General features: G+C 45.5%; 1 protein-coding gene across 3 annotated transcripts in view; it reads right to left on the bottom strand.

Moving 5' to 3' along the window:
• Positions 1 to 21,923, bottom strand: part of CACNA1I (calcium voltage-gated channel subunit alpha1 I) — a 167,174-nt gene that overhangs the window by 131,863 nt on the left and 13,388 nt on the right. For all 3 annotated transcript variants that reach the window (XM_077783408.2, XM_085570383.1, XM_085570382.1), the window contains one exon: positions 19,850 to 20,150. In XM_077783408.2, the coding sequence (XP_077639534.2) occupies positions 19,850 to 20,129 (280 nt within the window). In that variant the 5' untranslated portion in view covers positions 20,130 to 20,150. The remainder of the gene's footprint in view (positions 1 to 19,849; positions 20,151 to 21,923) is intronic.

Genomic DNA, 21,923 nt, shown 5'->3' with positions numbered 1-21,923 from the left:
CTGGTATAGACCTGTAGCACATCCTGCCTTTAAATACAATAGCAATTGTCTGTGTCCTGTGATATTTTCTGATGCCAGACAAAGAGCAATCAAGAAAACCTGGAGACCAGCCCCAGGCTCACTTGCTTCATGAACTGTGTCAAACATACTTCATGTTCTTCCTTCCATTATTGCCCCACTCAAAAAAACCTTCAAATCAAAAAACTAACATGGACCTGCTAACCTGTCACCTGCAGAACTCAGCTGGATCAGCAGCAGGAACAGACAATTCCACCATCTTAGAAAAAATCAGGCACAGTTCACAGGGAGAAGGCAGAGTGGCCAGGACACACTGTGCACAGGAGGATCACAAAAGAAAGACGCAGTACCTGCCCCCCGCCAAATGAAGTCTCCAGAGACAAAACATTCAGAATTAAGTCTGGACTCCTTTCTACATTTAAAAACTACATCTGCTACAGGTGTTGAGATTGTTTTTTTTTTTTTTAAATATAACCAAAGCCTGATCTAAATTACTAAGTGAATTTAATACTGGATTTACAGGGCATGGGGAAAGAACACAGGAGTTATTTGGACATGGTTTTCTCTCCTTCTAGATTCAGCTCTCAAACTAGGTCATGGTGATTACACACATCCAGTCAAAAGGTAACAGCTCTCTCTGTGCTCATGGAGGGAAGGGAAATGGGTAAAGCAAAGGGTGATAGAATTGCATAGTGCTATTTGTATATAGGTAGAATGCAGGACAGTGGTACAAAACCTCATGAGCTGAGACAGTTGAGCTTTCTGATTTCTCTTGGGCTCTGCCATTCCCTGGATCCTCAGACACTCAGTGACATTCATTACGCTTCAAGTTTTGCCTTTGTCAGCCAATGTGGGATAAAGGCAGAAATCCTTGTGGATACTTTTAAAACCAGGTTCTGTTTGTGCATCACCTCAGTTGAGCTCAAGGCTTCACTGAACTGAGATGCCCGGCAAATCATCCCACTCCCAAGAGCAGATGTCAAAAGGACCAGGCACCAAGCGGAGGAAGAAAAGGCTTTATAGGATCAAGGAAGACACATTTGTGTTTAAAGGGGACATATCTAAAGGGGACAGAGCTACACCCTACCCCAGCAGTAGGGGAGGGGAGAAGACCCAGCTAGATTGAAGTTGGTAACTGTGACAGTTGCTGTGAGTCTGGGGAATAGGAATAAACGGAGGAAGAATGTGAGGAAATATAAAGAAAAAGCAAAGTGAAACCTCAAAGGTTGAAGAAACCTGGACTTGTGTCCAGCATAACTGGACATCTCACATATGGGGAAAGTAAGATGCTAGACTGACTTGAGATGGAAGGGACCTTAAAGATTATCTGGTTCCAGTTGACCTCCCTCCCACAAATACTACCCACTAGATCAGGTTGCCCAGGACCCCTGAGATAAGAGAAGAGGTGTAAAGAAGAGAGCTATGTGTTGTCAGATTTCTTTATTATTACTTCATTTTATCAGCCAAGTTTTTATTGTCCCTCCTACCCAGAATCTCACCACCACTGAGAAGATAGTTTGATGGAGCATCTTTAATATTTCATGCAGCCTTCAGGCTTGCAATCCTTCACTCCCCATCTGCTTCAGCCTGGCCCTGCTGACTTCCCAGTAGGCCCATGGCAGACTGCCTAGGCAAGGGCTCCTTTGACCCTCCTTTCTCTCCATCCACCTCTCTGTCCTCTCTTGCCCTATTAAGACTTAGATTTCTCCCTCTCTCCACTCTGCCTCCAGAGAAATCAAGTCCCAGACTGAATTTCTTCTTCCCTTTCTTCACACTTCTCCCTCACAATTCCCTTTTCATCATCTTTCAGCCTCTTTATTTCCTCTTCTATTAATTTTCAGTTTTATTTTCATTAATGAGATATTGCCTTAGGTCAGGATTAATAACCAGACTTCAGATACTGTCAAACCATCAGCAACCAAGTGTGGGCACAAGAAGCCTGGCAATTCACTGTGAAGGAGAAAGACCCACTGGAAAATCTGCACAGGGGCCTGGGGACCCACAGAACTGAAGGGGGATGGAGAACAAAGCAGAGAGCAGCCTGGAGCAAGGGAGCAGCAGGGCTCCCCAACAGGTCTTCCCTGGGGTATCTCACCTGTGACAAGACTCAAGTCCAGTTTTCCAAGCAAAGGGTGTTTGCATTGCACCCTGACAGGAAAGGGCTTCTTTTCACTGAAGGTACTTCTTGATAACACAGGAGAATTTTTGGCTGTCTTGAAAGGGGAGCTGGCATGGGACAGGAAACCTCTCCATGGAAAAGCAGCTGCTTATTAAAGGAGAGATTCAGCACACTGCACTCTGAGAAACAGAACTGTTTCTCCACCATTCTGGAGCTCACTCCCTGAACAGGGCTTTGGCTCACCCCTGCAGCAGTTTCATCCCACATCACCTGAACTGCTCAAGAACTCCAGAATGGTCAACCCCATGCAGAGGAACAACAGCAGCTTCTCCCTCTACCACCACAGCTCCTTCTATGGACATTGCTTCGCCCATATTAGATGCTGAAGGAGTAATGACTTGACTTTTGTCTCCCCATCAAACAAGGGGAGTGAAAGAAGAAAGTGATTTTGTAGATGGAGGATGATTGCAGGCACAGACAAGTGAGGGCCATTCTGGCTGCACAGGGGCTCCTGTGTCACAACAAGTCTTAGAGAGAAAAGGACCATGACAGGTAGCGGGGCAAGACATTGGGCCACAATCAGAGGACTGGAGTGAGCAAGTTGTGGAGGGGCAAGGGGTGAAGACGGTGAGATTTGATAGGGCTGGGCCCCAGCAGCCTGCAATGGAACAGTGCGGCTTACCCAGCTGAGGGGCCGAGGCAGGGACGGCAAAGGATCCAGAAGGTAGGAGGTCTAGAGACAGTCAGATCACAAGGCAATGAGAGATGGACAATGGTGAGAAAATTCTATGGAGGAGACAGAGCTAAGCAAGATGAACAGGGTTAAAGTGTCATCCTGTCTATTTTCCTTGCCATTAAACTTTCTAGGTGGCGTTACCTGTAACATCTTGTAGTCAAGGATCTTTTGACATTTCTGCTACAGGACTATTAACACACTCAGATACAGCTGAAGAGGAAGCTAGTTAACACCAGACCACCACAAACCCAGTTCTGTTCCTGTATACCTTAGTGGAAGTACTGCCAGTGGTTCTGCTGCCTTCAGTCCTACACCCACACTCCTGACTTTCCAGAAAGTTGTCTTCTCTCTCTCTCTGCTTTGCTGTTCATGCACAAGCTGTGGCAGGTGTTCTCCCAGGCTCTCACAACATGGGAAAGCAATGCATTAGCCTGGGCAGCAGGTACCAGGGAAGCTGTTTCACCCAACCCTGTGGGAGACTGAGTTGCAGAGAGGCCTGGGTGGCAAAGGGTGCAGGAGCCAAGGAGAGCACACTACAGCAGGAGACAGAGCCTTTGCTCTGCATTGTTTTTAATCCCCTCACCATTCTTCTTTGCCTGAATGGAATTAGAGAAGCAACAAGGGAGCTTTACTGCCAGGCACACCATGGCAACACATCAGCTTTAGAGACATACCAGCTCCTAGGTGCGCTAACACACTGCTCCCTCTCATCCCCCTTGTCCTCTTTCCAGTGCTGTATCCATGCTCCAGGCTGCCTGGCCATCCCAGGAGATCCTCCCTAGCAGCTCTCCCTCAGACAGCTACACAGAGGACCAGTGAAGTACCCAAACTGGGAACCTTCACAATGCTTGGACTGGTGCCCTCTTCTCATGGACCTTCCTCCTGTTTCCCTCCAGCGAGACCTGCCACACGAGCATCCCCGTGGAGCAGCATCCCACCAATGCACAGGCAGCAGCTCCTCTGGGAGCTCAGCTCCCTGCCTGCCACCAGAGGAGAAGGCAGATGATGTTCTGCTTTGTCTCCTCTTCCCACTGTGCTTTTGTGAAAGCAGAGAAATGACAACAGCTGCCTCCCTGTCTGGGGGATGGGGTGGGAGGTATGAGCATTCAGGAGAAAAAAGAATTAATCTGAACAAAGCACAGGCCAACTGGAGCCGAAACTCAAACTCAACTTGCCAGCTCAGATTTAATTTTGTTTCAGTAAATGACTGGTTTAAACAGAAGCATGAAACGAGCACAGACACAAAGGCTATTCTTTATGGTATACGCACCCTGACCAAAAGAAGAAACATGGCTACAGTTTTCCAAGAGAGAGTTTCTTCCCTGTTCTAAAATTTACACCCAGTCTGAGAAACCTGAGAGGCCCTGAACTGGGATTAGCAAAGAGAACTCTCTAAATTGGTGGAACGATGTGAGTTTATTAATCACAGCATACAGAACTCAAATGCTTGAGCACCTACCTGCACTAAACCCAGCAGCTTTGGAGGCTCAACACACTTTGCATGCAGCCAGCAGGCAGGGGCAGTCCTTTGCCCACCTCTGCCAAAACAAGGCTTTCTCATTACCAGCCACTTCCTGGGTATGGACTCCAGTCCCTGTAGCACACCCTATTTTTTAACCAAGTCACACTTATCTTCACTGGGTGTCTGGCTATGTCATCCCACAGGTAGGTGCCCAGAAAGAGCTGGGAGGACTTTGCTCCCACCATCAGCATAATTTCTTGCACTGGTGACTTACACTGGGATTTCCATACACCTGAAGAGCATTTGGGAGCTCACAGATTTTAACTGTCTTCAGTCCCTACCCTCACAATCAGTGACCTCCACATGGCTCAACATACTGCAGCCCACTAGATTTCCAACACCATGACCTATTCTCTCCTCATAACTCCAGACGTCCCTCTACTACTTGATCAGTAAAAACAAGTTAAATTCCTCACCTTTCCCTCAAAACCTTTTCAGTTCCCCCAGGATTTCAAACAACAGTGAACGGTTCCCCTGCTTCTCCCTCTGGCATCACACAGACAGATGCACAGGGGAAGCAAATCTCTCCAAGGGATAATTGCAGAGGAATTCACCAGTAGGTCAAATATTTATCCAAGACTCATCAATGCAAATGTTTTCTAATCCTCCTGCATCTTTCAGGGATGGCAAAGGAGTGGTGAGTACACCTCTGATTTATACAGATGCATATAAATTAGAATAATAAAGAACTCAGATGATTTATTACGTAGCACTTGTATCACTTAGTCAAATATCTTTGTTGTGTATGTGTATCAGTGTAGGAGCTAAGAGGATAAAAGCAATACATACATTGCACTAACAGTTCCTATACTTTTCTTCTGGGCAATCCTCAATGCTTTTTGGTGTTCTACTGCTGCTTGTCCACATTTCAGAGAACCTCTCTGAGTCCATGAGGTGAACGAGGCCTTCCCAAAGTTTTCAAGCACAAGCTTGTAGGTACGTGCCTGACAGCATCAGGTATAAGCAGCACACTTGGTGGGGAAAGGGTGCAGAGATAAGCCTACAAATACAAACCCACCTGGGGGAAGCAGCAGTGTCTCAGAAGAGGTCATTCAGTGGGATGAAATAATCCCAGGTGTAACTATTAAAACCAGCAACTAAAGACTGGCATCAGATGGGAATGTCTTTGTGTTCCTGAAAAGTTGAGACCCATGAAAACATTAATCATCAACTGAAAAGAATAATCCTGAGTCCAGGGGGAGAGGTATCACAGCTATGGGTGAGGAAATCCTTCACACATGCAAACAAGAATGGGAAATGCCATGGGTACAAGACAAAGTCCCAAGTGCATTACACTAATCAGCTTAATCACACTAAAGAAGTACCCAGAGAAATCAAGTGGCTGGGGAAGGAAATAATTACTTTTGTGCTCTCCCCCTAGATTTGTCTAACCTGTCACCTTTGCTTCCACTGATGGGATCACTGACACCCTCAATCTGGTGGGGGACATTCCAGGTCACTCACCCACTCCATCCCCTTGCTTCCACACAGGAGGCATGCCTCCATGTCTGTATTTCCTGGGATATCCAGCACCTTTCTGCTTCCCCAGCTTTGTGCCCTTAGTGACAGCTTCCCCCAGGGCTGTGCTCCTTAGTCCCTAGGAAACTCTGCCCAGAAATGCCTCAACAGCAGTGAGCCTGTGCTCACACATACCAGCAGTGAGGACACCAACTGCTACCACAGCCAAATAATTCTTGGGAATTTGTACAGCCCAGAAACTCAGGAGTGTGTCTCCCAGGCTGTGCACAAGAGGGATGTGCCAAGTGCCACTGGCAATCTTTTGAAATACAAAGCTGGAAGGCTCTTCTGTCCTAACATAATAAAACAGGGACTGCTGGTGCATTTAACTACTCTGTAAGAGACACCTGGTATTTATCCCCACTGCATCTGTCTCAGTAAAGGGGCGATGTTGGCACAAGCATTACCTTTAGGGGCTTGCAGCAGTTTCCCTGCTCAGCTCCCTCCCCTCCCCCTGATACCGCAGGGGAAACAACAGAGGGGCCTGCCCCAAGCACAGTGCTCAGTCTGGAAACAGGAAAGAAAATGCAGGGACAACTCACCACAGCACAAGGACAAGGGGACACAAAGCCACATTCAGACAGAGAGGAAGGAGTCGGAACAGAAACACAGACCTGCAGACAGATTGTTGGCCAACACAGATGACAAATTTCCGTCTGTCTGTCCATAAAACACAACCGTGCAATGGCAGTCTGACACATCTAAAGTGACTGCAGCCCTGGCATGTAGAATGCCTCTCCAGGAGTCAAATTCAGCACCACACAAACCCTCAAGTGCCAGATCACTTCAGGAACCTGGGTCACAAGTATCAGGAGTTTCCTCAAGGTTTCAGTAACCTCAAAGCTGCCACCTGCCTCTTTCTCAGAGGAAGATCCAAGGACAGACTTAATGTTACTTCTGTATGTCCAGAGCATGCTGGAAAGTCCCATGGAGCAGGGTATCCTAGAGCAGACCTCCCCATCCTGTTTTCCCCCCTTGTAGCCCTCAGAGATGTTCTTTGATGGGAAGTCTCCTTTCAGCCAGGGAAGGGAGCACATCTTCCCTTATGCAGTTTACATATGATCTGGCTTCACGTCTCACACCCAGATAGAGAATCCCTGATGTGACAGCTCAGGAAAATCAAATGAAGTGTCAACCCTCTTTCATTTTCCAGTAAAATAACCCCCATATGGGAGAAAACAGTTTCCCCAGACATCTGCCACACGTTCCAGAAAAATGCATTACAGACATGCCACTAAGTGTGAAATAGATTTTTAAAAGTTAAAAAGCTATTGGATATTTAAAGGATGTGTGACATATCACAATATGCTGTAAATGCATTTTAAAGAAATAACAGCACCTCAAAGATACTGTGGAAGGATGCAATTAATTCTGTGCTTTGAAAAAAAATCCTGGGTTATGGTTTTCTGGAGGAGGAATGTTTTTTTTAAGTACCTACTTTAATAGTTAATTATGGCATTGTAGGGGAAACTTGAGGCTTCAGAGAGAGCTGACCTATATGGTGGAAGGCTGCATGCAGCTACAGTGATAACACTAATTTTAATTAATCCTACCACAAACTCTTCTTCCTTCCAACACCCTGTCTCATTTGCTTAGAGCTTCATTTGATTGGCAACTTGAGCTGAGACTTACATAGCAGGTATGACTGCTGTGAGGAAAAACTAAGTTGAATGTCAATGCCTGCAAATAAAAAACTTATTTTGTCTCTTCTTAAGTGTCCTAGATGCTCTTTTGACTAGCATTTGCTGCTGGATGCTCTGAAATGCTGCTTCCACACTGGGCAGCAGGGTAACCCAAGAGCTTTCAACCTTTCACTCATCCTCCAACAACCCATCCAAATGGAGATAAATTAGCAGCTGCCATAACAAAAAAAAAAACCAAAAAAAAAAAAAAACCACAAAAAAAAAAAGAGGCCTTTGAATATGCTCATAAGAGACTGTCTGATATGACTCAATCCAATAAATTAACACAGATAAGGATGAATGTGGAATCTCAGTTTCTCCCTCTCCACACCACCTTCACAACTCAACCTTCCATTGCATGTTCAGGTTTGGTTTTTCCCCTCAGGATCCCTGCCCACAGGGAAGGATAGCATCACAGAGGACACTAATGTGACACTTCAGCCAGTGAGCTTGCAGGAGTTTGCTGGCAGCAGGGAAACAGAAATAAGTAGGAAGGCTGTAGGGTAGGGACACACAGCTTCACTCCATGGGGTGCTCCTATCTCACCCCTTCCTGCTGCAGGTTGAGCCCTCCAGCCCTGCCTCCACTTGGGCTCCCTGCCCCAGCCTTCTCAGCCAGCTTCTCCTATCCAGACCTTCTCCTCACCCAGCCCAACCAGTCCACTCTCCAGGGTGCTCCCTCATGCCACTGCTGCCCAGTCCCTCCACTCTGGAGGGTAGATACCTGGTGGATAAGCTTTCCACTCCAGATCCCTGCTGGCTGCCTGACCCAGTGGTCTTATCTTCCTCCTTGGCTTCTCAGTTCCCCACTTCAGTATCTTGCACAGAGTTTTGCCTGGTCTCTGCCTCCCAGATCCCAAATTAAGGTTTTATTAATGGATAAAAAGACTGCTACGATGGAAAAGTTGGACAGCTTTTGAAAACCATGCTACTACCTCATGGAACAATGGAAACTATATCTTCCATTTCTTCTGTTCTATTTGTGCTCTGGCCCTTGCATGAACTGTGTGAGATTCTTCAGAGATCCTCCTGGGCAGGAAAAGAAGGAAAAACATTACTCAGTACCCAGCAAGGAAGAAAACATATAATAGGAGGAGTTTGTCTGCACAGGGAAAGATAACAGGGTCAACATACAGTAAAAAAGAAAACTGGGAAACTGTAGCATGGGATTAAAAAAAAGTTCTACAAGAAAACAGTGAGAAGACTGCTGTCTCCAAAGGATTTTCCTGTATAAAACAAATGGGATAACATCTAGAGCCTCCTCCACTCACTAAAATCCCACTTCCAGAGAGGGCTCAAGATGAGAAGACGAGAGCAGTTGTCAGCACAAGGCTGCTAAACAGTGGGTCAACAAGTACAGAGAAGAGAGGAGCAAACTCCCAATCTGGGAAGGATCCTCCTCCACCAAGAAAATTAATCAGTAAGGAGCCATAGGGAAAGAAAAAAAAGCAAGAAAAAATTGCCTTGAGGGAAAAAAATCCTTCATTAAGAAATATCACAGTTGGCCAGTGGCACTGAACATCAGGTAGTACCAAAGGCAATATATTCTTACTGCTGCTCTTCTATAAGCCTGTCTTTTTAAATATAACTCACTCATGACAAACATTTTTAAGGTCTGGCCTGAATCTCACATGTGGACAAAACAGAGTATTCTAAAATCACCTACAAACCCAAGACATTTACTCAAAGCAAAAATTACATCACAAGTTGGTAAATATGTGAACAGAAATAATTACATCAAAACTGCAATACATCAAAAAACCTACTTTTCTCAAATATGTTTTAGCTTGATTATTGTTAACAATTCTTGTTAACATCTGCTAGCTGGCTGGTAAATGATCTGTAGAACATTTTGTAGAAAATAAGGACATGGTATTCTTAGGGGAACACTAGAGAGAGGCATTCTTGGCTGCAAAGCAAGATGCAGGATACAGGTAAAGACAGAGAGATTTCCTTTTGGGGTGTGTGAATGATAGGGCAAGGCAGATTTGCCAAGTACTGATGTTTCAGTATACTTCCAAATAATAAGCAGGGCTTGAAAGATGAGCAGATATTTTGGATCTTTGATGTGAAGAACTATCAACCTCTGCATGGAAGAAAATATTTCTCCACCCTCAAATATTGAGCTCCTACATCTTTCATGCCATGAAAGAGAACAGCTGCTGTTTGTTGCAAACTGCCTGTTCCAATAGGGAGGTTAATATTTTACCATGTGTTTTCTTTCCTTCTTCCCTTCTTGCCTGTTGAGGGAAATCTCAGAGCTAGTAGTACAAGCACTGGATTCATCAGCTTTCTCCTGGATGAATTTGTACCGGTGTTAGCCTTTTTAATCCATGACTCTTTGAGAAGAGAAATCCCCCAAGAGGTACATTTGGTTCCCTCTGCCTCTCACAGCATCCAGTCCCTTCAAACAGTCTTAAAGCTCTTTTCAGCAATTTTTTGCTACCCTGGGGAAGTAGTGATAAACAACACCAAGTTATTAAAGTAAGGATGAAACAGCCCTCACAAAGGTCCAGGGGTCAGGAACAAGGCTGAGACAGCATTGTTGGTTCAACTTTTGCAAGTGAATCCTTGAGCGCCTTGCCCAGCTTCCAAGCTGGGGCACAGGGCCAGGAGATTGCAGCCACACAGCTCCCAGCCAGCATGCTGAGCTCACATCTGTCTGTGCCAGCCCACAAGAGCCAGACCTGGTTAGCAGGGACTAGCAAAGCACCAGCTACATCCCAGAGAAGGCCAGGGCCAGTTGATGGAGCAGCAAGTGTCACCCAGGCTGGCTCAGGAGGTGGTCACCTCCCAGCAGCCTGTCCCTGCTCCCAGGCAGAGGCACCTCTTGCATTCTGCTGCTCAGAAATGAGCTTAGTGCTCCTGTACACTGGCAGTTCAGGATGGGGATGTCAGAGGTGCCACTAGCATGTCAGAGAACACAGGAAGATAGCAGCTCTAAAGGGGGGTGGAAGCAGCCTGTGAGTACAAGGAAGCAATCCCACCCTGCCATGTAGAAATCCCCTCCAGAGATAGCAGAAATCTGCTATTTTCACAGATAAACTCACACTTCTGTAGAGCCCTGGCCTTTTTCCTCATTCTAAATAAGCCAATGAGTGATGCCCTCTGTTTAAATCCTACCTCCAGGCCTCCCTTTTAAGCCTACCTTTCACCCCAGGAAGTCTGGTGTCCACAATACTGGCCAAGAAAGGCACTTAACAGAAGGAGCAGGAACAGGCAGTGCAGACAGGCTGCTAGCAGCAAAACCCAGGAATGACAGCAAGGGAAATAATAAAAGAAGAGGAAAATTACAAACTGCCACAGACAGAGAAGAAGAGGGATAGACAGGGTGGCTAGTCACAGGGGAGTCTGCTAGAGGAGTTGCAGGGACTCAAACATCAAATGACACTCAAGGAGGGGGAGCAATGGCTTCTTTCATAGGCTGAAGCACAGTAGGTGATGACTGAAGAGGAGACTGGGGGAGAGAAAACTAAAGGAAGAGAGGATAAGCAAAGACTGTGATGTATCATTAGCCAGGACAGATTTATCTTTCCTCTTGGATGAATTGCAGTACGTAAGTGTAAATGGCACCATTGTCTCAGGGGGACAGATGGTCCCCCACATCACAGCTTTGCATCTCCCATCCTGCCTGGGGGAGTTGCTCCCCTCCCCAGTCTGCACACTGATGCAATGGGCATGGAGAGCTGGAGAAGGGAAAGGCAGGGAGGCCAATCTAAGCTTTCCATCTCCATCCCCACATGCTGACCTGGCAGTGAGGATGGGCATGTGAAAGCTGTTCCAGCTACAGCACTGCACACCAACTCCATCCCTCAGAGCAGCCAAGCCATCCAAACATCTCTGCAGGCTCTAGCAGAAGGCTGACACCGCCATCACACCACCTTCTCACTTCACCAGTCCTTGATGGCAGTCAGAGATCAAGCACTCATGCTGATTGTCTCAGGTCTATCAGCTGCTTTCAATACCATTGATTTCAAGTTTTGCTGAGATGCCTGCCAAGGTTAGTAGGGATTTGCATCATCTGTTCCGAACCTAGATGACCTCCCCATATCATTCCCCATCAGTATCTTACATCTCCATCATCACACTTCACCTCTCATTTTACTAGCCCAGCTGCACTCTCACCTGCCTTCCTTGCTCATCTCAGCCTCATTCCCTGGATGCTGGTCACAACTCTGTTGTTTTTTTGGCATGGAATAAAAAACCATCCCCCTGAGCTAGCCTCTCTCCTCCTCCAAAGCTTTTCCTGAGATGATTCCTTCTCATTTACACAGCTAAGCCCAGAGAACCTCTCCAAGGAGGGGAGGCAGAGCAGCAATCCCTTCCTGGTGGAGGGTCACAGCTGACAGGAGGTAGCACAGCACAAACTCACAGCCCAAGGAGCAGCAGTGACAAAGAGCAGGCCAAGCCCAATCCACCACCAGATCTGCCTCTCTAAACAGGCAGCCCCAGCTGGTGGCCCTTCCCACCACTCTCAGGCCTCATCCCATCGCCCCCACCAGCCAGAGGCTGTAAAACCCCATTTAAGGGAAGCACTTTCCAAACAGGAAACAGGACCTCCTTCAGCCCTGCCCCTCAGCAGACAGGGAAGTCCAGGAGAGGCAGGGGCACAGAGATACACGAGGCATTCCAGGAAGGGGCAGGCCAAGGTGCTCTGGGCCAACCAGGACTAGTGGGCAAAGAAAGCACAGGCTCCAAGTGGGTGCTAATTTGAGCCTGGTCCATCCTACACCAGACTAGAGCCTTCCTACACCAAAACACAGTGCATATTCAAAAACAGTGCTTCTCCTGGACCATAAAGATCTTCTCAGCTTAGACCTTGGCCACTTGGCAGACTCTTTGCTCCTGTTCTCTCCATAGGTCTGTAACAGGCCAAGTGTTTTATAGCCTCATCTCTAGCCATACCAGGACCAGCTGCAGGCCATTTGCTGCAGAGGAGCTGCAACTCTGTTGATTGTTCCTCACCTGAAGCATCTCCCATTAAGTACTATGCTCACAACCCACAGTTACAGGCCCTTTCCCATGGTCTAGAGTGGGAAGAGTGTCAAGTCCTCAAATAAGCAGCTGGTCAATTTGTTAATGGTTAATTCTATTAATTCACATTGTTATAATAAGACATCCAATTAGAGGTCTGGTCCAAGTATTTTATAGGTCTTGAACTCAAAAGGAGCGTTTTTATTGTCCTTTCTATTCCTACAAGAGCCCTTTTGGCACTATAGCACACCCTGCTCCAGTGTTCATAAAGGCTGAAAAAGGCAGACTGACCATTTTTCAAAGAATAAATGGTTCTTATCTCCAAGGCAAAATATATTCCAGTGAATAAGCACAATATGCTCCAGAAAGGTTTTTCAGCATTTGTTTCAGTTCAGCAAGGCACTTCTCAGAGGGATGGGCATGTCCCTCAGAACAGGCACTGCTACCATCCCTACATCCCAGCTGAGCACACCATCCCCTCTCCTCTGGCCTAGCAATACCAGATACCCCCAGACTGCCACAAATACATGGTGATGTATGACAAGACAAGACCAATCTCCCCAACCTCACCTGAAGAGCAATGGCTGGTGCATATAGATTTGTTCTTACTAGGTATAATAATAACACTGATTTATACCAGACAATTACATGACTTGTGCCTTCTATGCTCTCTCCCCTGTTTCCCTGGACTTTCCACATTCATTGGCCATAAACCCAGCTGCCATATTAAGGCACCTCATCAAAAGCTGTTGCAGTAAGAGTCCTAGCCCTCCTTTCCTAAAGCATCAGGGCATGGAGGCCTACAAGGTCTTTTATTGGGTTTGAAACATATTAGGGAAACAGGGCATTACAAACACACAGCAGAAATACCCCTCTCCTAAACCACAGGCTCCTCTGTGCTTTGCAGTTATAGCCCTCCCTCCAACAGTAGGAATCTATCCTTCAGTAACAGCAAAAACGCGCAGATCTTTGAAAAAGAGAAAATAAGGATGCACTACGGATTTTCAGCCTTATTTCCAGTTGTGTTAGACCCTGTGAACATTAAATCTTCAGTCAGAGCCCTGGATTTGTATGTGCTGCTCTCCTGCTTCATTTCCAAACCATGGTCTTCAAGTTCTCACTATAAAAAAATCCTCCAGAGAATAAGCTAAGGGGATGGGAGGCAGGGATTTATCCAGTTTCAACATTTGTGGTTATATAGCCTGGGCCATCTTGCAAGCCAGCCAAATTTAGACCTCATCCCTTACATCTGCCCACTTGCCTGAAATTGCATACATCTCACATACACACAACCCAGCCAATTTCTTACAGATCTCAAGCATGCAAATCCCCTTAAAACATATCCATCCCCTGTGTGCTACTAATGACAATGCACGAGTTTAAATTCCATTTACACTGAATCTGACTGTGCAAATGGTTCCTCTGAACTTCCACTGGTAAATTTGCACATCAAATGACTCGCACTAATGACACTCCCTTGTCACTAGTTTTGTGGAGACAACTTCCTTCCCAACTGCTTGTGAAGGCCCTGAGCTCTATCATGCTTCCCCTGCCACATGCCTACCAAACACAATCAGGAAACAGCTGTCCTAAGAAAAAACTGGAATTCAGGGAATTACTTTTCCCCAGTTCAGAGTCCAGGTGGATGGGGTTCTTCTCCCACAAAATTAAGATTACCCAATATTTCATTATGGAAACATTAAAATGTTCAGACTGTGCCATTTCCAAAACTAAACCTACTTCCTTATCTTTCCCTTTGCCTTCTTCTAGAGCATCTGGGAAACCAAACAGCATAGCAATCCTAAATGCAAATGCTACAGTCTGCTATCCAGCAACTACTTCTTTGCTAAAGGAAGAACAGGAACTTCCAGAGATCTGCTTTACCCTCTGAAGAGAGAGGTTCAGTTAAGCACACTCAATTTCCTGTGGCAGTCTGTCAAATATATACAGAGACCTTGGATGGTTTTCGACAGGTAGAGTTAGACAGGGTAAAGCCCATCAGCTTTCCAAGGGGAGAATTAACAGAGAAATTAAGGGTCAGTTCACAAGGGTAGGACATGTCTGCTTTAAGGCACTTTGCTAACATAAAAGGGGAGGAGAGCACTTGATAATATATTGATACACTGCATTCAGTGACTTCAAATATTAATCAAGATAATGGACATCTGACTTATTAGAAGTCACCCTTATTTGCTAATAGCAAGCTTCATTCCAGCAGGGAGGCTGGCAGTGTCAGAAAACCCAGTAGAACTTGAAGCGCTCTTGCTCCCTCAAAGCTTGAAAAGCATCTGGCACAGGCCATGGGAACACCAATGCCCCCATCACTGCACACCCACTGGAGAACTCTGGCCATCTCAGTTTCCCATGCAACAGGAGCAACTGCAAAGTTGACTTAGAACATTGTGGAGTGCAGAGGGGTTAGATAAAAAAAAAATCATGTATTGGTGGGGCTTGGGTGCACAGATATATCTCCTTAGCTGGAAAGAAGGCACAGCAGCAACATGTGCCTGGTTACCTAGAATGATACAAAGCTGTCAAAAGTCCTCAAATAAGTGCCAGACTTCATGTGTCTGAGAGAGGCTTTTTAAGAGCGATAGGAGAGCTGCCTTTAAAATGGAGACACATGAACAACATGCACATTTTACTGTTTTTCAAATATCCACCTAAAAGCTGATACTGATGACCCCAAGAGCAGAAAGTCATGATCCCTAGGTTCTCAAGCATGATCAATGCTGCTTAAAATTCATAAGCCGCTCAATTTTTGATGTATTATTGTACTTTCTGGTCACATTTCCAAGCTTCTCTCTACTTACTAGAGATGCAGAAAATGATTATTTTTATTTAAATATACACACACGTATGGAAAAAAAAGTAAAATTCAGACAATTACAGGAGCTCAGGCCTTAATATAGTCATCAACTACCACAAGATTTACAATAAATTTGCAGATTATGCTTTTTATATAATTACAGGTAGTAATTAAGAATACTGTGTCCAGGGTTTGACAGTGTACAAACTTCAGGCAGAAACAAGTACAACACACTACAGAATCTGCACATATAGCTTCACTGGACATAAACTAATTGCCCAAACTGGTATTTGACACAGGCATATTTTACACATATAACACATTCACCCAAAGCTTAATGAGCAACAGAGTCCTTGCCCCCTTAACCCAAAAAGCAGTGATTCTGGCAGCCCACAGTCCCTGCCACTGTCACCAGGAAAAGTATCAATCCACATGCATGCATTTTCTCTCCTCCAAAATTTGATTTTGCACTTGGCTCTCAGAGGGTAGTGCCAGCATGAAACACCACTATTGCCATCACCAGCCATCCTCTACTGACTCCTATATAAATGATGCCTATGGCACCAGGCAGGGGAAGAGATGGGGAATAAATGCAGAGGTTTCCTCTGTTTCCAACCAAAATGCTCAAGGCCAGTCCTGTTTCCTTGTGCACAGGGCACCCAGTCCAAGCCAACAATGCCACCAGGGAAAGCTACAGGAAAGGTATCTCCAGAAGCAAGGTGGATTTTTGGCAGCAGGTATGATGGCAAAACCCCGTTCAGTGGATTTTGAAGCTAATGAGCTACAAAGCAGCTCCTTAGTGCAGTCATACCACAGCTTTAAGAAGTCACCCTGCTCAATACTCTGTAAAACACAGCTCCCAGTAATAAAAATTAAGTGTGCACATAAGCTTTTACTCATCTGGGACCTGACCTGCTGCTCCTACACCACTGAAATCGGCTGGAAATGCAACACTTCATTGCTTGAGAGCAAAACAGAAGCCCAAAGGGCCAACAGCTTCACCAAGGGGTTGGTACATAAAAAGCAAGAAAATGACAGAGTAGTGAACTGCAGAGCCTCTCATAAGAATCCATTTGTAAGGTGCCATGTGGCCTACCCATTATTTAGTCCCAAACATTTTATAAATTCATAAGATAAATGCTATGCAGTTGATTTGGAAGCATGTTTTTTACACTTTTCATCCCATTCCCCATCCAAGCTTGACTTCAAATCCTATATGACAGAGTTGAGGTTTTATGAAAGAAAAAAAATCTTCCAGCCGTTCTCATAACCACATCTCAAATAAGGACTGTATTAATGTTGTAGCTGCAACAGCTCCATGATCTACAACTCTGAGTGATCCAGTCTCCTGTTACCAAAGCACAAATTAACCTAAACAAACCAGCTGGCTGGTTGTTCATGTGCTGCATCACAACAACTCCTTTCTAGCCAGGGGATAAGCCAGGCTCCAGGTATGTGTTTTGTTGTATTGCATACCCAGCTGATACACCACTTACCTGTCTCTAATAAGGTATATTAGGAATAAAAAAAAACAAAACAACTGCTTCCAAATAAGCTAAGGCTATTCAAGCATTCACTTGTGCTGTAGGTAAAGCCATCCCAAAAACTTGAAAATCACCAAAACTTGAAAGCAACAGGCCCCTTTTCACCACACACTACAACAGCAAAAAGCACAGCAAATACTTCCTTTGGGGACAAACACATGGACTTTCACAGGGATCATAGTCCTCTTCTTAAAAGGGAGTTAGGATCTACAAGTTTTGCAATGACAGCATCACACATTTCTACACTACTATGCTTCCAGAAGCAATTTTAAAGCACAGAAATAAGTGGTTCTTTCTCCTATTACTGCACTGCAGCAAAGCAATATGGCAGCTGTTTAATAGCACATAACAAAATTGTAAGACTGCTCACAAAAGGAAAAATAATCTCCAGGAGAGGGGGATTTAAGTAGTTAGAATGCAATTACCTAAATTGAAATTTGGTGGTTAATGACCTTGTGCTTAAAAAAAATGTTACATAGTCCTTAACTATCAAAGCTTCCTTTTTCAATCTCATTGACAGTACTTCCATAACAGTGATCATGAAGCTCTAACCTAGGAAAAAAATCCACAAGAAGATTAATAGGCATTTAATTAATGCCTCATCTTTTTGCTGAATCTTCCTGAAAGACCAGGTATTGACCTATGACAGCAACTCATCCTGCCCCTGCTTAGCTTAAGCACATTGGAGACCCAATTGCTCAGCATAACAAGAATGAAAAGCAGGCAAGCATATCAATTCCTAGAAGACATGATTTGATTTTCATAGAAGTATCTCTTATGAAGGGTCTGATTCCCAGCCAGGAATCTGCCACCAGGCCATGTAAATGCATCCTTTCTATGATGCTGTTAAAAAAAGTGTGATGCCAAGAGCATATGATTACATGTAAAAAGCCTTCAGGGTGCAGAAACAACTCCTCATTTGAGAAAAACAGCTAATTATTTATTTCATGAGCCTTTCAAAAAGAGAAGCACAAGGGGTTGAAAGGAAATCAGAGGAGGGGCTGAATCCTCACCTCTCAGTCTCCATTAGTCATGTAATCTCTCAACATCACACAGCTGAGCTGAAACCTCAAATTTGACACAACCCTTCCAAAAGGTTAGTGTCCACAGCTCCACCATTGCCCTTCACTCTGGTGGTATCTGTAGCCACATGTAAGGTCATCAACAGGTGATTGGATGAGGCTTTTTCCTTCTTTATCTAGTTTCTAATAAGAAAAAGTCCTTTTCTAACGACTTTTCAAAGAACACATTTGTCTGCAGATTAGGACAAAGGTAACATTTAAAAACTAAAACAGACCAATTTCTTGAGTAATAGTTCCAACAACTGAAAGCAAACACCTTGCAATATATCAAATTGGAGGGATTATTTTGTGTGACTTTTTAGCCAGCAATAAGGACAGGCTCTTGTCTTCTTCCACCACAACCTCCTTCCCTCATCCAAAAGCAAGCCTTCATCCCAAACCCATGCTGCTACTCTTCTTCCACTTCCCAAATCTAGCCTTTTTTAGTGACACAAATGTCTCATGCTGTATTCTGAGTCCTGTTTTGAGTTCTGCTCTACCTCATGCTGGGACAAGATTCCCAGGACATAATAACTAGAACAGGCACACTGTGATAGAAAAGCAATGCATAATTCAATACAAAGTTTTAAAATTTTATGGAGCAGCCAGTAGAAAAGAAAGTAGAATATCTAAATCTCCAATGTGTTCTCAGCCATAACCTATGTTTGAGACTGCAACATCTCTTCAGTGGCTTTTGAACTTTAAGATGAGAGCTCAGAGATCAAACACAAACCTTTACTTACACTTGAAATTAAAGCAAATCTCATCCATTTAAGGTCAGCTGTTACTGCTGACACTACTTCAAGTCCTCACCCAGGGTTAGGCTCTTAAAGCTGAAAATACTCTTGGAAACATTTTGCTAGTCTCCACTGTATGCCCAGACATTCAGATTTAATCTATACATCAAAACCAGAGCAGGCATCCTCATAGCTAATGCTCACCTAACTAGGAACTAAGAAACTTCCAGGTAAAAAGTGCTGCCAGGTGAGATTTTCAGCTAGAAAAACATTTACATAAAATCTCAGACCAACCTCTCTGATGACTCATCTTTGTCTCCATTTCCTCCACACCATCAGCAATCCCACAGTTCAAGGAACAACAGTGCCTCTCTACCTGGTTTTTATACACTGGAGCCACAGAGCCCAGCTGGCAGGCTCCTGGTGATGAGCTGTGCAGGTGGCCATCATTTGCACTGCTGTGCTGCAGGAGCCCTGAGCATGAGTGATAACACCTGTGTGTGACTGCTGACCACGGAAAGGAGCACATGCCTATGTCCCAGAGATCTTTCCCAGGCTGGTTGGAACATACAACATTCTCCCGTTCATTCCTGGCCAGACATCCCAACAAGATGCTGGCAGGACAGTGACATGTACTAAATGGAAAGGCAAGGGGTCACCTAGGTTTCCCTGCAATCAGGGTGCAGGAGGAGTGGTGGTTCCCTGACTAAAGCAAGGTGAGCTCTCAGTAAAGCCTGTATTTTCAGACATCTCCACCATTCATGGCAGTCTGAAAAGCTCCTGGGCTAGCAAATCCTACTCTGTCCCAGGCAAAAAGGGAGCTGGGAAGGGGAAGAACAGACTTCCTAATGTATCTCTCCTCACACCTCCACTCTCCCCACTCCCAGTCCCTGTCTGGGACTGCCAGCAGCTCTTTCTGAAGTCCCTTCTTTCATGATCAATGTCTTTTGATCACACACTAAAACAGCAAAGGTTCTGTTTCAACACAAGCAATGAACAAATAAGGTTGTTAAATGTAATAAAAGTTATTCCTTACCTGCAAGGCACCCCAGAAGGGCAGGATGAGGGGAGGACAGGGCAGAAGGGAGCCAGAGGCAGGGAGGGAGAAGGGGCATCTCAGAAAGGATATGGGTTGCACACCATTTTGATGCACCAGCTCCGTGGGCTGGTGGTCTGCTTCAAGCAGAAGAAGACAACGGGGGCCAAGTCTGGGTAGGGAACATCAGGATCCGGAGGGGAGGTGACTTCTTCATCCTCACCCAGCTCCAGGGAGGACGGTGGCTGCTCTGGTGGTGTTTGTTGCTCCGAGATGCCCAGATCCACGGGCTCCAGTGGGCAGATGGCAGAAGTGTGAGGGGGCTGTGGGCCTGCAGGCCAGGTGGAGGGAGGCTGGGGGACGTACTCTGCCATGCCAGCCACAAGCAAGAACCCCTGGAGAGGGAGCAAGAAAGAGAAATTAAATCCCACAAGGAATCAGCATCAAAAGCACAGCACATCTGGGCTCTCCTAGCAAGTCCAGAGCAGGGGAGAGCTGCAGGACTGATGGCTCTGACAAATTAGTAACCACTTGGTGCTGAAGCAGTTTTAAGCTCTTTTCTGCTAGTCACCTCTCCACCAAGACTCCTCTGGCCACTCCTCTCCATCACCATTTAAACCATCCCTGTAGCTCCTGAGACACTCTGTCAGTGTGCTGCACCATCTCAGAGGATGGTGGCAGCTCTTTTGGAGGCAGCCTGAGCGCCATAACAGAGCACAATGTTTTGAACAATACATGCCCATCTTGACAAAACAGAGGCATCCTGCCCTTGCTGTCCCTAACATAGTCCTGCCAACTGCAGGTGCAGCTTTGCTGGCCCAGCTCTTCTATCCAAGGGCACCCTGGGCTGGCTCCGTGTCACACCAATGCACAGGCTCCATCAGACTGTCACTGACAAATGCATGCCAAACCCATACACAACAGTCACTCATTCAAACAGTGAGCTGTAGCACAAGCCAGAAGTGGGATTAAACATTAAGCACCTTTTATTTGAGCTTGTTGAGCTCTCCTATTCTGGAGCCGTGGAAATACCATGAACACGAGCTGCAAAAATTATTTCCTTGAACAGAAGGGTCAGGAAGCATGGGTGCGCATGAGAAGAGCAGGTCTCAAGCTCACTGGAAGCCTGTGCTAGTTTGGCTGGCTAAGGGTTAATTTTCTGCACAGTAGCTGGAGTAGGGCTGTGTTTTGGATTTGTACTGGAAACGTTATTAATGATATCAATGATTTAGTTACTGCTGAGCAGGGCTCACACAGCACCAAGACATTTTCCATGTCTCACATCACCCCACCAATTATTTGGCTGGGGATACACAAGGAGCTGGGAGGGTTCACAGCCAGGACATGTGACCCCAAGAGATAGTCCATATCATATGACATCATTCTCAGCACATAAAGCTGGGGGAAGAAGGAAGTAAGGGGGACATTTGGAGTGATAGAATTTGTATTCCCCACTCAGTGTTTTTGTATGATAGAGCCCTGTTTTCCTGGAGATGGTTGAACATCTGCTTGCTTATGAGAAGAGGTGAATAAATTCCTTTTCTTGCTTTACTTGAGTGCAAAATTTTTGTATTATCTATCAAACTGCCTTTATCTCACTTTTTTGCCTGTTTGTCCCTTTTACTCTCTTTATTCTCCTCCCATTCCAGCTGGAGGGTAGTGAGCAGGTAGCTGTGTGTGGCTCAGCTGCCACCCAGGGTTGAACCACAACACTCCTGTGCACTACAGAGCACCAAACTTTTGCTAAAAAACATCACTTTGTTGCCTGGGTGCTGTCCATTAAATACCAGAGTGGAAGTGGCTGGTCAAACTGAGGGGAATTAAATAAACTCCAAGGCTTGGCCTTGGAGAGGTGTTACATGGACACTCTCAGGAAAGAGACCTTGGCCAATGACTGCTCATTTTCTTCCCTTCTCCCTGTTGGCATGTTCAACCATCTGGAGTGCCCATGCTGCAAGTACAGGTTTAAAAGCCACACGAGAGCCCTCAGACACACTGCAGCACAGAAAAGCATGATGAGCAGCAGGAAAGGATGTGTCTATCCAGACCTCATCTCCTCACATGCTGGCCATAGGTTATCCTCCCTGGCATTTGTCTCTGTTCTCTTCATTTTAGGATCACAAAGGCCATGAGCAGCTTTATTGACACTGCTCTGCCTTAGCAATGCA

Source organism: Lonchura striata, chromosome 1A (genome assembly GCF_050655825.1).
Source record: "Lonchura striata isolate lonStrDom1 chromosome 1A, ASM5065582v1, whole genome shotgun sequence".
Classification (NCBI taxonomy): Eukaryota; Metazoa; Chordata; class Aves; order Passeriformes; family Estrildidae; genus Lonchura; species Lonchura striata.
Note: the sequence above shows the minus strand (reverse complement) of the source record. Positions and strands in the feature narration are given on the sequence as shown.